Here is a 17875-nt window from a genome sequence, read left to right as displayed (position 1 = left end):
CCACCCACTGATCTGCAAGCCCTTGGGGCTGCATTTTCTCAAATTCTGTATGGTTTGGTACAATTTGGTAGATTCTCAACCAACTGTGATCCTGGAGGATTCAGTGTAAAAATATCCATAAAGTCATTTCATTTAGTACAATCCGATATCATACTGACTATATTGTAGTTAGCTTAATAATAATAGCAAGTGCTTACATAGTACACACCTAAATACTTTACATGTATTAACTTTTTAACTCTGTACAACAACTACTACTCGAGGGAGATACTATAATGATTATTGTTTTACAGATGAGAACACTAAGGTAGAGAGAGGTTAAGTACTTGGTCCAATGTCATGCAGCTGGTAGGCAGTGAAGCCAAGCTTCAAATCCAGGCAAACTGGGTCCCAGACCCTGGGCAGCTCTTAACCACCACTGCCTCTGTTATAGTTGATTTCCACTTTGGAATGGGAGGATTCTTGGAAACACATAGACAAACATTTAAAAATAAAATGAAAGCAACTTTTCTTCTAATATTAAACCAAATCTTTTTTATGATCCTTTAAAAAGTTGAAAATATTTTTGCCATTACTTTCATTTTTATACAACCTTGTGAAATGCTGACACAAAAAGAAAGAAAAAAAATACTAACTGGAAGTTAACAATACTTTTATTCAATATTATTACAGACTGGTATGTCACTATGCTCACCTGAAATATTAGGGAAGAGTTACAAAACTTTCAATGCTATCTGAGATAAAATAAGAGCACACAAAAATGTGATGATGTTTGTTTTTTAATAATAGGAAAATTATTTTCCAGTACCATAATCTAAGATGACAAGACACGCAAATCATGTTCGTTTGTGCTGTCAGTCTGTGTCATTTTATACTCTGACATTGGTCAAAGAGACTTGACAGAATCGAAGATTATTTTTAAATTTGTTTACTCTAAATAAGAATAACAGATATGTAGAATACTTCTAAATGAGTGTCATATATTTTAAAAAGGCCATCAACTAGGAGAAGCTTTCCCTTGTCACCTTGCCACCTACCAATGAAGAAGTATATGTTGATCTTTTAAAGCGTATAAGTCCTTCATTATAACAGTGCCTTTCTGCTTAATGCCATAAGATTAAATAACAGATATACAAAACCTGCCTTAAATTAAGATCGTCATAACTGAATAATGCATCCCTGTTGCATGCAAATTATGACAAACTTGCCTGATAACAAATTCGATTATGTAATATGAAATATTCTAGCAGGATTCCAAAGGTATTTGTCAATATTGACTTCATCCAGGTATTATAAGAATTTTCTTCCTGGGGCTTCCCTGGTGGCGCAGTGGTTGAGAATCTGCCTGCTAATGCAGGGGACATGGGTTCGAGCCCTGGTCTGGGAAGATCCCACATGCCACGGAGCAGCTGGGCCCGTGAGCCACAATTGCTGAGCCTGCGCGTCTGGAGCCTGTGCCCCGCGACGGGAGGGGCCGCGATAGAGAAAGGCCCGCGCACCGCGATGAAGAGCGGTCCCCGCACCGCGATGAAGAGTGGCCCCCGCTTGCCGCAACTGGAGAAAGCCCTCGCACGAACCGAAGACCCAACACAGCCAAAAATAAATAATAATAAAATAAATAAATAAATAAATAAGAAAATCCTTTAAAAAAAAAAAAAAGAAATTTAAAAAAAAAAAAAAAAAAAAAAAAAAAAAGAATTTTCTTCCTGAGAGTCATGGCTTCCTCATCTCTACAAAGGAAGGAATGCTGGAATACTGTTCTTGTGTCCTTTATTGCTCTCTCAGATCAAAACTGAGGGGAATATTAACAGACACCTTTTGCTCCAAGTATACAAATAGTCATTCATTCATTAAAGTATTAATAAAGTAATTAATTCATTAAATTAATGCAATAAAGTATTAATAACAGTAATAAGAGCTACCAGTTGTTGAACTGTTACCATCAGCAAGCACTATAAGACTTTCCATTTATTTTCTCATTCCCACCATTCCAATAATTTTTTTTAATTTTTATTTTATTTATTAATTTATTTATTTAACATCTTTATTGGAGTATAACTGCTTTACAATGGTGTGTTAGTTTCTGCTTTATAACAAAGTGAATCAGCTATACATATACGTTAATAATAATAATTTTAAAATGAGGAAATTGAGACTCAGACTAAGTAAATTGGTTTTCAGTTAGTAAATAAAGGCAAGATTCCAACCCAGGACTTTCTGACTTCAAAAAATGCCTACGGATAGAAGACTCTATAGTTAATTCTTAAACCTCAAGTTGCTTATTAGTTTCAAGAATCTTACACCTTCAGGTCTGCTAAGAGCCCTGAGAGTGTCTTTAACCGGTTCATTAAAACAATTCTTTATTCTTCTTTTTCCTGCCTCACCTTCTTGTGAAGGTGAATTGTGCCAGGAAAGACCTCAAGAAAGAAGAGAAATATATTGGTCAGAAAACCTTTAAATTGGATTAATGGACAGCTGGTTTAAAGTGGGTTGACTCTAGAGACAGACATTATCTTTGTCTGTCTTTGTAATTTGTCCTTAGATTTCGTGTGTATCTATGGTCAAGGCCATAACCAGATGACTTTTTTTCTGGAGAGTCTGAGGAAGAATCCACTTCTAAGCTCATTCAGGCAATTGCCTGAATTCAGCTCCGTACGTTGTAGGTCTGAGGTCCCCGTTTCCTTTTCGGCCAGCTGTCAAAAGCATTCTCATCTTCTAGAAGCTGCCCACACTTCTTGCCACATGCCTCTCCGTTTTCAGAACCTCCTTTGCATCAGTTCCCTCTAATACTTCAAATCTCTCTAGCCAAGAAGCATCCCATCCCAGGAAGGGCTCACCTGAACAGGTCAGCTCCACTAAAGATATAGTCACTTTTTCCAAGTCAACTGTGCCATCTAATCTAACGTAATCATGAAAGTGACATCTCACCATATTCATTAATCCCATCATACTCAGATGGTGGGCAGGGGTCAATGGCAGTTATTTTAGAATTTTGCCAACCATAATACACTTTCCAAAAATTTTGCCTTCATTTATTTCCATCTCTCTAAAGGCTCCATATTTGCTTGCACACTTGGCAGTCACAAAAACATGCCTTAGAAATATACTAATTTGGGCAGATGAGGTTAGCAGGGCAGGATGGAGCAAATGTTGGCATGGCCAAATTACTTTTATATCCGGTGTGTGAAAAGCAAAGATACACTGTAAATATCAATAAAGCTTCTCATAAAGAAAAGTGTTACAGATTCCATAGTGATAGAAGACCATTAGGGCTGAAATTTTTACATCATTTTTTGGACAATTCGCTTATGTTGCCTTTCTCTATGTACCTGGTCAGCAGCAGTGAATCCCTCAAGTTGCTCAGTAACAAGGGAGAAATCATATTAAACGTGATATTATCAGAACATCCTGAATTCTTTGTGCTTTCTCTCTAGTGTATTCACAAAAATCTTGAAAATTCTTTCCTTAACAAGGCCTATCAAATACATTTCAGTGTATTTTATAATATTAAAAAAAAAACCTACAGCAGAGTAGGAAAAATTATCAACTAGGCTGAATCCTATAAATTTACCCAGCAAAGAATAGCTCCAGGACCAAAACAAAAGAAAAAATGTGTGTAAACAGATTTCCCACAGAAATGATTGGTCACAATTCAATGAAATAGAGTAACTGGCATAAACCAAACTGAACAGGTGCTGTTATATGGACATCCTTTCTTTCAAATAAACCAAAGGAGATCTGAATCCAGAGCAGGCATTCTTGTGGATGCTTCCTACACAATTTTTAGGGCAACCACAAATGCAGATGTGCTACTCATCTAGGAAGGGACGAGTTACAGATAAAGGTTATTCTAGGAGAAACGTACCCACAGTGGAAAAGAAAAGGAACCTAGGCAATAATGCCAGAACACAAAACTGGCACATTCTGCTGTACCCCTTAGAAATGTGAGATTTGGAAACAAAACAGAAACCATTCCCTATACTCTGAGGAGAGAAGTGTATTTTCTTCCTTAATCCTACTTCCTAGCTAGAGATAAGCTCCATGGATGTGACTGAATCCATGCCTGCAGAGGCAGACTCATCCCTCCTTTCCATCCTCCTAAAATATATATAACTCCAAAATATTTCAGAGAAATGTAAGCTGTATTGAAGATTTGGTGGAAAGAACACATCGGATTGAAACATTTCATTTCCCATTAGACCTCACTTTCTTTTCTCCTTAACTCTATTGGTCGTCCATGACTTCCCTTATCTTGACACAATATCTAACAGTTCCTTCCATTATCTGTTATAGTTCTTATCCTTAATTTGGATAACTGTCTCAGAAAAATACAATTCTCCTACTTAGCTTCTTGGTACTTAGCAGAACTAAAATTTGGAGAGTCAGATAAATAAAACCCTTTTCTTTCCTCCACTATGTCTCTGGAGGGTTCTAAGGTCATTCCTCTAAACACAGGTTCATGTGGTGGAAAGAACCAATATAACATTTATTTTACTAATTCATGTGGGGGAGGGGTCACAGCCTTGAGGTGGACTTTGAATTGTTATGCAGAGAGGTCGCTGCACCTTGAGTTCTCACTCACCTCAACAGTGAGCTTTTGTTAAGAGTCTCAGTCACTTGTAACAATGATTTTGCGTAAGTCATCTGCAAAAGGACTGAAAGCAGAGTTTCCTCTAAATTTTTGAAATGAACGAAAAACGCTTGAAGACAAAGCTATTGGATGAATATGAAAATAAGCAGTCAATAGATCTTCATGAGTACAGTGAATGAGCCTGACCTCACATGAAATTTTGTTTAAAAATGACAGTGTAGAAATGATACATGTTGTCTAAAACAATTAAAATCACCTTCACTGTGAAATAATAGTTTCACCATATTGAAAGTAAAGAACATTCTTTCCCTTTATTGTCTGGATATAAAACTCAATCCTGGGCTCATAAAAATCGTAGGTTTAAAATTTGTTTTAGAGGAAATGTTCCATTCTCTCCTCAGATACAACTTTTAGGTTTGTAGAACAATTGAATTTATGCCAGTAGTTTGGAGCATCTATGTCTGTAGTAGAAAGATAGCACTATTGTTTGAGCCCAGCATTTGTATTTGAGTCAATAAAAATGTTGACGATTCAACTTAAATTGACAATCGTTCCCAGCAAAGGCTCAAAATTGTGTTAGAGAATAAAGAGGAAAACTATTGAGAAAACATGCTAAACTTTCATATCCCCTTCCTCCCAATTAGTTTGTTGTTTTTTTTTCCTGTTTCTGGAGTAAATTACACTGGTGTTGTCTTAGTGGGTAGGTCAAATTGGCAGTGACAATATTACTTTTGAATGCTGCTTGAATGTGTAAATTATTTAGGCAGATAGGCCCAACAGCTGCTCGTTAGCATAATAATAATAGTGATGATAACCATCATTATTGACCTTCTATCATATATTCACTCAGCAAATATTTATTATGTACTTACTAAGTGCCACTCATTTTACTGAGTTTCAGGGATATGGTGGAGAACAAAGCAACAAAGTCCTTCACTCCATGAATCTTACCGTAAACAAATATAATAAAAAATATAAGTATGGCAGATGGTGATAAAAGCTAGGGAGAAAAATAAAGGGGATAGGGAATGATGGGTGTGGCTGCTGTCTACTCAGAGGTCAAAGAAGCCTTCATTGACATTTGCGAAGAGGACTAAAGGAGTGAGTGATACACTGAGAAAAGGCAGTTTGGGGAGTAGGAGCAGCATGTGCAAAGGACCTGTGGTAGGACTGTGTCTGGCATGTTAGAAGAACAGCAGTGAGGCCCATGTGGATGAAGAAGGGTGAGCAAACAGGAGAGTAGATGAGGATGGAAGCACTACTTTGAAGATATTTTACAGCCTTTGGAGTTTCCTGTGAGTGAGATTAGAATGCATTGCATGATAGTGAGCAGAAGAAAGACATGCTTTCTCTGACTTTCAGTTTTAAAAGTTTATTCTGGAGAACAGACCATCAAGGGGCAACAATATAAGCAGTTAAAAGGTGATTACAGTGATTCAGGCTAGAGTTAATGGTGGCTTAAACCAGGATGATAGCAGTGGACAGGTGGATAAGTTGCCATATTCAGGATATATTTAGAGGGTATAGCTGAAATAACTTCCTGAAAGATTAAACATAGATTGTAAGAAAAAGAGAGGAGTAAAAGATAACTCCAAGGTCTTTAGGCTGAGCAGCTGGAAGAATGCAGTTCCACGTACAGGGATGAGGCCAATAAAGGGGGAGCAGGTTTGGGGATGGGGGAAATCAGGAATTTATTATAAGACACGTTAATTTTCAAATATCTAACTTCAGAGCGAAAACTTCGAGTACGCAGCGGAATTGATGTATCTAGGAAGAAAGGTTTGAAGAACCAAATTTGGAAGTTATCATATGTAAATAGTATCTAACACCATATGATTGGAAAGATAACGAGTGCCTACTATACACTGGGCGTTCAGCTCAGCATCTGGCATACCTCGACTCATGTAACACTTTCAAGAAAAATTTCTCCAATTTACAAATTGAGTAACTGTGTTAAAGAGGTTACTGTTAACTTGGCCAAGATCATGTATCTGGAGTTCAAAGGATCCTATCTAAATACCACTGCATCTATTCTACTGCCTAATTTTGTCAGACATAACCTGGCCACAGCAGACACCTAATAATTACTGCATGAAGTATACAAAGCGATAGCAAGTGTTCTGAACTCTATTGGAGAATATGTAAATACCATCCAGAGAAGTGGATTGATTTTCCTAAAATTAGTGTACAGTATGAGAACCAGAAAGATTATGGCTCTCCCACTGCATGTAGGACCAAAAACCCAGAGTTTATTCTTCTAGGTCCCATGCTCCACACCCCCTCTCTCCACATTCAGAATCTCATTCATTCCCAGGAAGAATGTTTTCCTTACTTTTCAGCACATTGAACGGAACTCATGTTACAGCCTGTTACCATCTGAATAGCCCAGGGTTTTTCAATATCAGTACTACTGACAATTTAGGATGAGATAATTCTGTGATATAGGGTGCGTCCTGTGCATTGTTAACATGTTTAGCAGCATCTTTGGCCTGTACCCACTTGATGCCAGTAGCACACCCTCTCCCAATTGTGAGCACGAAAAATGGCTCTAGACATTGACAAATATCCCCAGGTGGGCAAAATCACCCTTGGTTGAGAACCGCTGGTTTAGCCCATCTCTTACATTCACTCTATTAAGCTCACCCATGGAGGATGGAAATTGAGGAGGAAAGAGGAAGTCTAATCCTTGTGTATTATCCCCCATGACTTGCCCAGGCTTCCTTAGAATTGGAGGATTCCCTGAAGTTTATTCAGAATCTGGCTAGGTTTTAATTCCTTCTTCAGAAAGGATTTGCCAGTACAGATGCTGTCCTAGAATTCACTGGAACCTAGGAATCATAGGAACTCTGAGGGCCTTTACTTAGTGATTGTCTGTAGGCCACAAAGGCAGCGATCTCCATGATTCCAAACAGGAGGTGCTGTAAATCAAAAGGTATTGAATAAAATCTAGGTGGTCAAGCAGTAATTATGGAACAAATGGGAGCTCAAATAGGAGTGATTATAAAGGTGTTGGGGCAGTTTTCTGGCTTGCATCATAAACTTGCTCAGCACCGATATCAGTGACCTCAACCCAGAATAGGAATTATTCTTCTTGGATTAGGTCTTTACCACTGAGCTGGCATAACCATGATTTACCACCTAAGAGCCAGTCACATTTTACCCCGTAGTACTACACAATGTTTGCAGTAAATTACACTCATACTGGAATATTCCAAAGGGGGGATTTAGCCACTAAATCTGAGCACTCTGCTTCAAATTCTTTTTTCTACTCATTTATTTTCTGCCTCAAGAAACATGCTACCAATTTTGACATCCTTTCTACAGAGCCAACAGAAGTTCTCAGTGCCAGTGTTTATTTTTACTGGTCTCTTTCACATGAGATGCTTCCCCTCTAATAAAAATTACATCCCATATAATGGGTATACTTGCATATAACTTTTGTGTTTGTATTTTAAATATCACAGTACAAGATATAGGGCTGTAAAAGATGTTAAAACGTATTCATGCTCTGGGGAAAACAGGATTTGTTGTATGCTTGACAGAGCAGCAGACAGTCTTCAACTGCTTACTGCAGATCTTCCATTTCTAATAATAATTATAGAGGATGGTGTCAACGTGAAACTACAGACAATGGTTCAGGGAGGACCTGTTATCATTCAGTTCTAGTGTTCCTGCTGAATCATCAGAGGGAAAATACATCACAATCATCAATAACAGATAAATGCCATAACGGTGGAGAAAATATTTAAAAATTCAATGGTTTCAACTTAAGTGGCTCATGAATTATACATTTAATTAAGAAAAGCCAAATGGGAAGGATTTTAAGCTTCTAATTTGCAAGGTATTTTTTTCTTTCCCCATTAAAAAAATATACAAATTAAGCACGGCAGTGGCTGATAATGGAACAAAATAGATAAAAGCCCCCACTGCAGGCTGGCTGTTTGGATGAATTGGAAGAGTCAGACTATGGGGAGAAGGGAGCAGGGCAGGATGAAAAATAACAGTGACAGGAAGGGCTTGCAGCTTTACATCTTCAACAATTCACAGAGGGGCACAAAAGACACCTGGATTCTAGTCTCAGAGCTACTGCAATCTTCCTTTCTGCTTATTCGCCTGTAAAATGAGGAGGTTGGGCTGGAAGAAATCTCAGGTCCCTCCCATCCCAGACATTCCATGAATCTATGAACTGATGTACATCCTTTTCTCCAGCCCAAAGGCAAATATACAAGGTGACCACTGTTCTATCAAATCCTTCCTAGTGTGATCACGCAGAGGACACTGAGATTTACCATTAATAGCAGTTATTTTCAAAGCAGACTGCCCAGTGTCAGCACCCCCTGGGAATTTGTTAGCAATGCAAATTCTCTGGCTCCACCCCAGACATACTGAATGAGAAACTCAGAGAGTGGAGCCCAGCAGCTGGTGTTTTACCAAGTCCTCCAGGTGATTCTGATGCTCACAGAAGTTTTAAAATCTCTTCTCTAGAGAGGATTTTTTGGAGAGAAGTATTACTTATTACAGGTTTTGCAAATGTGTTCTATTCCCTGCTAATAGTAGCTATAAGTACACTGGAGTAATTTAGAATAGCGGGTTAATCATTTATTCTACAACATTCTGAGGAAATTGAATCCAGGACAGGCAGTACTGATAGGGGAGGGAATGCGTGGTGAGGAACAATTGTCCTAGGTGTGAGTAGGTTCAGGTATGCAGGGAGCTGGGGTTTTGGAAGTCTGAAGGCAAGGAAGAATAGCCAGAAAGAGCATACTGACATAGAAAAAGAGGATCAGTTGTAGATACACAGAAAAGAAGAAAGATGGTATTAGGGAAAGAACAAAGGGTTTGACATTAGAAGGATCTAGGTTCAAGTTCTACCCCTCTCTACATGTTAACAGTATGATTTTGGGAAATTACTTTTATACCCCTAGCTCCAGTACCCTCCCCTATATATATGACAGGCATATTAGCAATAGCCAATTAGCCTCACAAAACAAATTGTGGGAATGATGAAACAGGTATGAAATAAAAGTGCTTCTTAGTTGTTTTTTTTTAAATTATTCCTTAGGTAATCCTCCTTATTTCTGAACCACTCTTTGAGCAGCTTCAAAATATTCCATAATTGAAGAAGGATACACCACATGTAGGAACAGATCGAAAAGTTTTAGCAGCTAAGGTAAAAATGAATTCAGCAAGGGAGAGGTGAAAATTACAGTCTCTGGCCCCAAGATTATAGGGTAAAGAATACAAAGATTTCTTGGGCACTAGCGGCAATCTGTAATTTCTGTAAAGTGAAAGGGGTTACCTTGGATTTCGGAGAGCTAGAGCTTGTTTTTCTCCCCACAGAGGTATTGATGAAAGATCCCTAGCTGAACACAGTCCTGGGAATTTGCTCAAGATTTGTCTTTATTTCATAGAAGGTTCAAAAGATGAGGAGTCACTGACAACAGGGAGATCTGAACTACATTTTTTCCTCCTCTTTATACCGAAGAAAATTTTGCTATCTAGATGGCTCTCCAGTTTTAAACAAAACCCTTTGAGCATCTCTTTGGTAAAGACAAAGCAACAGGCTCAGAAATGAGACCGCAAAGGACATCAGTAAAGAAACTTAGATGCAAGAGACCACATGAAATGATAGAAGACTCCAGTAGGGACTTGAAAAAGAAAGCAAAGATTCAATACCCAGAAACAGGACAAGAATGTCAAAGCATATTTTAAAAAATAAAAAGCGGGGGCTTCCCTGGTGGCGCAGTGGTTGAGAATCTGCCTGCTAATGCAGGGCACACGGGTTCGAGCCCTGGTCTGGGAAGATCCCACATGCCACGGAGCACCTGGGCCCGTGAGCCACAACTACTGAGCCTGCGCGTCTGGAGCCTGTGCCCCGCAACGGGAGGGGCCGCGATAGTGAAAGGCCCGCGCACCGCGATGAAGAGCGGTCCCTGCACCGCGATGAAGAGTGGCCCCCACTTGCCGTAACTAGAGAAAGCCCTCGCACGAACCGAAGACCCAACACAGCCAAAAATAAAAAGAAATAAATAAATAAAGTAGCTATAAAAAAAAAAAAAAAAAACTATTAAAAAAAATAAAAATAAAAATAAAAATAAAAAGCGAATTATATTTATGCATAGTTGATCTAAAAGCATAGAGTATTAGAAAAATCGAAGGAATGTTGGGGGTGGAGTAGACCATGCATACAAACACAGATTTAACCTCCCATCCACTGCAAAAATAAATCTTTTTTGCAACACCTCAAGCAATGCTCATCCGTTCTCTGCTTGGTCACCTCTCATGATAGAAAACTTGTTATCTCATATATCTTCTGCTGGTATAGCTCTAAAGTTTAGACTGGTCTTCACTGTATCTTAATACAGTCAAACAGCATTCTGTAACCCTCAACAGCCGCAAGTCCTACTTTTGCCTTCTGGACATCAATGGAGAGGGCTTCATTTCGCCCTTTATGAACACGACAGCAATTTGACCTATGAAGACAATTCAATTATTCTTCCCCATTTTCCCCCTCAAGGGTCAATATCTAAGTTCTTATCACTTTCTTTGGTGTCCTAACTTCTGGCCTTTGCTATGTTTTGTTTCTCTCTCTCTTGATATACTTGAGATTTTTAATTCCCTGTCAATAACGGGTGCTCTGAACATAATATTACAGTTCAACCACGAGACATTTGTAGGGTGTTGAAAACAGATTCCATGGTATTTTACTCAGATATTAATAAACCAAATTGCTAGGAGTAGGATTAGCTATCTGTACGTTAACAAGCTTCCTAATGTGCTCTGAATAAAACATAATACTCCAGTCTTAACGGTTCAGAGTAAGAATAAAAAATATTATCCATCATATTTTTTATAAGTCATAAAAACTTATAAGTTGTAAAATCACTGCTTCATTCTAGTGTTTAGCTTTCCTGATACTAGTTTTCATCCCGTTGCTTCTTTTTCCCATTTATACAAATACTACATAGTAATTAAAAACTCTAATATGGCAGAAACATGGCAGAAACCTATGGTATTCCTTCTCCTTACCCTGAGAAAACCACTATATACATTCTTAGGTTTCTTAATTTAATAATTTATATGAACACACACATACATACATATACACACAAGTTCTCACACACAGATACATAACTCTTAATGGGATCAGACTAAACATCTTGATTTACAACATGCTTTTCACATAATGATGCATCTTGAATTTTTTTCTTCCTGAACACTACTTTTATAGGTTTAATGCCACTTTGTGCATTTGCACATTTCATGCTTTAGTGGCATTTTTGTTGCTGTTCTTCCCCCTTGTTATATATTTCCCTTATAACTTCTTCACTCCTGAGAATGATATCAGAGTTCTGGCTGTATAGATGAATTTATTTTTGTTGAAATCATTTATGAATTGTTGTCAGAATTTAATATACTATTATATAGAATATATATAATTTAATATATAATAGATGATTTGATTTAGTTCCTCCTCACTTTTAGTCTGTTTTTTTGTACACCCACTCTTTTCTTCTTTCTCCTTCCTATCCTCCTTTCTTGTATTCTTTTAATAATCTGGTTCCCTAAGTGTATTGTTAATGCTTTATGTTTTTTTTTCTTGGTGAAAGGGATGATAAAGATGGCAAAATTCCCACACTCCCACCTTCTCAAAAGTTTTTCTATATGGATCAGGTTTAAGGTCAGAATAGCTGTCAATCTGTATTGCTTCCTCATCCTTTAGACAATTTTAAATCAGTACAACTAGTGAAGAATGTTTCAGGTGGTCTGCTTCTATCTGGAGAAGACTGCTAGATCACACCAGAAATAATTAGCCTTTTTTTTTTGGTCTCTACCATGTCTTGCTTCTGCACCAGTTTTAATATAAGTGCAGAGGACAGATATGACCTGCAACTTCTGTCTGGACAAGAGGCCCCTAGTTGCTTCACGTGCTCTCCTATGAGCTGTGATTTCTAAGTGTGTGATGTCCAAATTCATCTACAGGTGAAGATATTTTAACCATGACTAGTATATCCCCCTTTTCACCCCTAGCACCTATACCTTCCACTTATTAGGGGGGAGGGGTCATTTTTGAACCAGTTATATTCTTCCACTTTCCTAGACATAAGTCCAGTTCTACCTAGTTTCCACAATACGTATAATTTTTAACCTTCATATAGCACCACACTTACAAAACCATAATCCATGAGAATATTTTCCTTTGCTCAAAGATATCTGGCTAAAATAAAAAATGACAACACATAATTTTTGCAAAGATTTAGAATAACTTTCATATATTGCTGATGGAGATATCAACTGGTACAACTTTGGAAAGTTCTTCTGTAGTTTTTTATAAAGTAAAACATGCATCTATCCTACGGCTCACTCCTAAGAACTTAACGAAGAAAAATGAAAATGTCCACAGATAGTCTTAGAAAAGAATGTTTATTTCAACCTAATATACAATGGTCCCGAGATGGAAATAATTCATATGTTTTTCAAGAAGAAAGCAGCCATACACATTGTGGAATATTCATAGACTGCAATCCCACTCAGCAATAAAAAGGAAAGAAGTACTGGTAGTCACGACTACATAGGGGAACATTAAAATACGTTCAAGAAACCAGACACAAAACAGTACATTGGGAGTTTGGGCCTGGCATGTACACACAACTATATTTAAAATTGATAACCAACAAGGACCTACTGTATAGCACAGGGAGCTCTGCTCAATACTCTGTAATAACCTAAATGGGAAAAGAATTTGAAAAAGAATAGCTACATGTATATGCATAACTGAATCACTTTGCTGCACACCTGAAACTAACACGACATTGTTAATCAACTATACTCCAATATAAAATAAAAATTGAAAACAACCTGTACATTCTGTTTGATTCCATTTTTACGAAATTCCAATACTGGCAGAAATAATCTATGATGATAGAAATCAGGTAGTTGTTACAATGGTAGAGACTGACCAGAAGGGACATAAGAAAATTTCTGAAGAGATGGAAATGTTCCATATTTTATTTTGGGTTGGTGGTTTCATAGGGTTTAGACTGTTACAACTAACTGGACTGAACACTTAGGATCTGTGCATTTTATAATATGTTCATTATATCAATTATATATGTCTCTATATATTTATATTCATATTTATTTATAAGATTTCCAGAGATAGGTTGATTGATGTTCAGCAAAACTGATATGTTCTTTTTCATCTTCAAGTTTTTATTCTCTGAGCAATGTCTAGCTGCTCATCTGCTGCTTGGATAGCTCCCAATCACCCTTCTGGTTTGAAAATGGAAATTTTTTTTTTAAAGATTTTTTTAATGTGCACCATTTTTTTTTTAACATCTTTATTGGAGTATAATTGCTGTACAATGGTGTGTTAGTTTCTGCTGTATAACAAAGTGAATCAGCTACACAAATACATTTATCCCCATTTCTCCTCCTTCTTGCGTCTCCCTCCCACCCACCCTATCCCACCCCTCTAGGTGGACACAAAGCACGGAGCTGATCTCCTTCTGCCATCCATCGACAGATGAATGGACCATTTTTAAAGTCTTTATTGAAACTGTTACAACATTGCTTCTGCTTTTATGTTTTGCTCCTTTGACCGCAAGGCATGTGGGATCTTAGCTTCCTGACCAGGGATCGAACCCACACCCCCTGCATTTGAAGGCAATGTCCTAACCACTGGACCGCCAGGGAAGTCCCTAACATGGAATTCTTTTCAGAAGACCTTTCTGACCACAGATCATTCTAGCTTCCTTCTATGGGCTCCCTACAATGCTTCTGTCAAAGCACATATCATCCCACATTGACATTATCCAAACTAGTTGTAACTAGTTTAACTGGTCAAGCTTTATACGGCATAGGTTTTGCTTTGCTGTATTCTAAGTCCAATAATGGTCACAAACTAGGTGTTCAGAAATTATGTAATGATTGAATGATGGAATGAATGAATTCCAAGATCAGTGGTAGAGTCCTTGAACTTGCATCTTGAAGTTAAATTTTTAGCAAGTACACCCAAACAGGATTAATGCGGGCATCCTTCTGACTGCAAATTGAGAAACACTGCTTCAACACAAGCATTGCTGGAGAAATTCAGTGTGCATTTTGAGTCCTTAGTATTTTATATCTTACAGTTTTTCTTAATAAGTTCATTCACTTATTCCCTTGACACCCCATCATCACATCTTTAATTACACAAAGCTAGTGATGGATAGGGAGACTGTATCATCCAAATTGGGATATATTTAAATATAAGGGAATATGACAATTACAGCAGGACAACAGGCACAAACTGGACAAACAGGGGTATAATTGTATTCTACTTATGGAGAAGTAGGGCACAGAACTTTCAGGTAAGAATGAATACAGTAAGGATAATACTTATTTTTTCTGTTTTCTAGGTTTATCTTATGCGTGGACTTTCAATGATAACCCCTTATATGTCCAAGAGGACAACAGGCGGTTTGTCTCACAAGAGACAGGAAACTTGTACATTGCCAAAGTGGAGCCATCAGATGTTGGCAACTACACTTGCTACATAACAAACAAAGAAGCCCAGCGAAGTGTTCAAGGACCACCCACTCCATTAGTGCAGCGTACTGATGGTAAGATGATGAGTTATCTTAGTGATATACTTTATCTGTGGATCTTGAAGCCTGGGGAGATCTGTAGAGCTTTCTGCTTCCCTGTGGTTCAGTGGAGCCATATCATCTATGAGGCGAGGTTTAATTCACAGTATGATGAAAATCACAAAAAATAATATAAAACTATATAATTTATCCACATAGCATAGTATAGATGATTCTGGGTATACTGTGCCATTTCTTCTCTGGCATTAGAACAGATCATCTTTTCTTTGCTTAAGAAGTATTTTGTTTAAAAAAACAATGTTTGTTTGGGAGAGTAGGCAGGTGTGTGGACATGTGTGGGTGCTGCCAAACTTATTGATTGAATTAATATATTTTCAATGGACATAGGACACAGCTTCTCTTTAATGCCTCTTTCTTTTCCGTATTTGTATCTTTTGTTCACCATTTATTTTCCTGGTTGGCAAGGCAGGTAAATGATTCAGATCCAAGGAAAGTAAATCAAGTCAACATTAATTATGAGCATTCCAAAGAAAAATGAAACACAAGATTCATACTAATTATATTCCTCCAAGGAACATAATTCAGATTGGTCTCTGATGAGTTTTGTAGTTTAGTCAAGCCATAGCTGGTACAAGATTTAGAGAGTTAGAAAACCTAAGGAAGTCATTGAAGTAGAAAAATCCTCTAGTTGATTCTTTAATTACATATTCACAGTGGGAAATGTAAAGATGGAAAATCTGTTGATGCATTTTGTGATCAGATTCTGGACTTGAAATGTAACACTTCATAGAGTTTTTCTCCTCTCTAAGGAGCTTAAGAAAAGCAGGAATACAATGTTAATGACAGCTAAAGAATCATGGAACTAGCTCCTTACAGGGAGTACTTATGACAGAGCTTTTATAATCACTAACCATTCAAATATATTTTCACGGTCTTAATTCAGAATTCAGCAACCACTAGATTTATTCATAAGTCCAATTTCTCCCCTTCAGTGAGTACTCTTTTCATGATTGCAAGAGCTCATGAGCCAATAATATGTATAGAAACGCTACCATATTTTCCTTTCTTCCCCCATCTACTCTTAGTTCCCTCTTTTTCTCTTCTTAATTCCTTCATTCTTCCATCTCCTCTACTCTTTTCAACACATTTATGGTAAAAAATGACCAGAAGCATCATACATAATATTAAAAAACAAACAAACAAAAAAAAAACTCTTCTAAAATTAGTCACTCAAGAAGTATCAGATGTCAAAGAAATAGAAAACATAAAGATTACCAATTTAGTTGAATGAAGTAATACTCTTGACCTCCTCAACCATAGCCTCTTTGAATGTTTGGAATGATTAAGGTCTTAAAAATGAGGTATTTTCATTTTATATGTATTTTGTAAATTTCACTTTTTTGTGCACTTGTACTGGCCACCAATAAATCATTTATGTTAGGAATGTAGTATTCTGATGTTTGGTATATAAGTAAAAATAAAAGAAATTCAACATTTTTAAAGATGTTTTAAAGAAATTTAAACATTCTAAACAACAGTTTGCTGTTGATTAAATTAATCAAGTTAATGAGGATAGCCTGGAGATACATTTCTACTTTTTCCAACTCTTCTGGTAGATAGCATATTTACAATACCTTAGACTATTGTCTTAGTCTTATCTTAGCCCGTATCCACAATTCCTTTGGAAAATTTTTAAATTATTAAAATAAATTTTTATAAGTGTACAGTAAACTCATTTAGCGGTAAAACCTTAATAAATCGACATAAGAATATTTATGTCTTTATTTATCCCAACTACTTACTTCAAAGGTTTTGCTGCAAAAGTACTGATATTTTGGATTGAGGTGCTGTATCAGATCTATTACACAGTGTTAGCTAAAAACTTCTTTATTCCTAAGCAGATCTGGCCCATGAGTTCTGTGAATGGGTGAAAGATCCAAGAAATCTCTAGAGAAGAAACTTGCTCGATAACTCAGAAGCATTTTAAAGTTGGGTATATTCAGTTCTTAATTGGAAATAATTCTTTTTAAGATGCTGTTGTGGAATATAGGGAAATTTGGAATGCCTCTATTCTGATACTTTGATATACCTTAGGTATTTCTTTTTTAGGGGAGAGAGGAATAAATTAATTCCTTAAATAGCATCATGAGGTTTCCTTGCCCTCTGTCACTCATTACAGTATAGAAAAATATTGTTAATTGAACGACAGAATAATCAGGTTTTGGTAAATAAAGCATTTGCTTCATAGAAAACTTCTATTCTCTAGAAATGCTGCTAGCTCTTTTGGTATTTAACAGGTGTGATGGGGGAATATGAACCAAAGATTGAAGTGCATTTTCCTGAAACTATTCAAGCTGCAAAGGATTCATCTATAAAACTGGAATGCTTTGCCCTTGGAAAGTAAGGTTTTGTTTTGTTTTTTTTTCCTGGTTGTTTTAATTAAAACAAACGAGTATTTTGGTATTCAAACGCTGCTCTAAGGTAAATTAGCAAATAGACTTTAAATGCTAGGCAGAAGTGGAACTTTCTGATTGGACTTTAAATAAACACGCCTAATACTCTGAAAGTGATTGGGGCAGCAATTTCCCCAAATGAGCCGATATTTACTTGAGTTTGAGCACAATGAAACCCGTTTAGGCAGCACATTGCAAAGGAATAAGTGAGCTTGTATAAGACGGTGAGCAGGTCACTAAAC

General features: G+C 37.0%; 1 protein-coding gene across 1 annotated transcript in view; it reads left to right on the top strand.

Moving 5' to 3' along the window:
• Positions 1-17875, top strand: part of CNTN6 (contactin 6) — a 290431-nt gene that overhangs the window by 181373 nt on the left and 91183 nt on the right. Inside the window, exons 6-7 of the mRNA XM_057555124.1 lie at positions 14992-15195; positions 17478-17580. Of these exons, the coding sequence (XP_057411107.1) occupies positions 14992-15195; positions 17478-17580 (307 nt within the window). The remainder of the gene's footprint in view (positions 1-14991; positions 15196-17477; positions 17581-17875) is intronic.

Source organism: Balaenoptera acutorostrata, chromosome 10, assembly GCF_949987535.1.
Source record: "Balaenoptera acutorostrata chromosome 10, mBalAcu1.1, whole genome shotgun sequence".
NCBI classification, from domain to species: Eukaryota; Metazoa; Chordata; class Mammalia; order Artiodactyla; family Balaenopteridae; genus Balaenoptera; species Balaenoptera acutorostrata.
The sequence above is the reverse complement of the archived record's forward strand: the minus strand, read 5'-3'. Positions and strand labels throughout refer to the sequence as shown.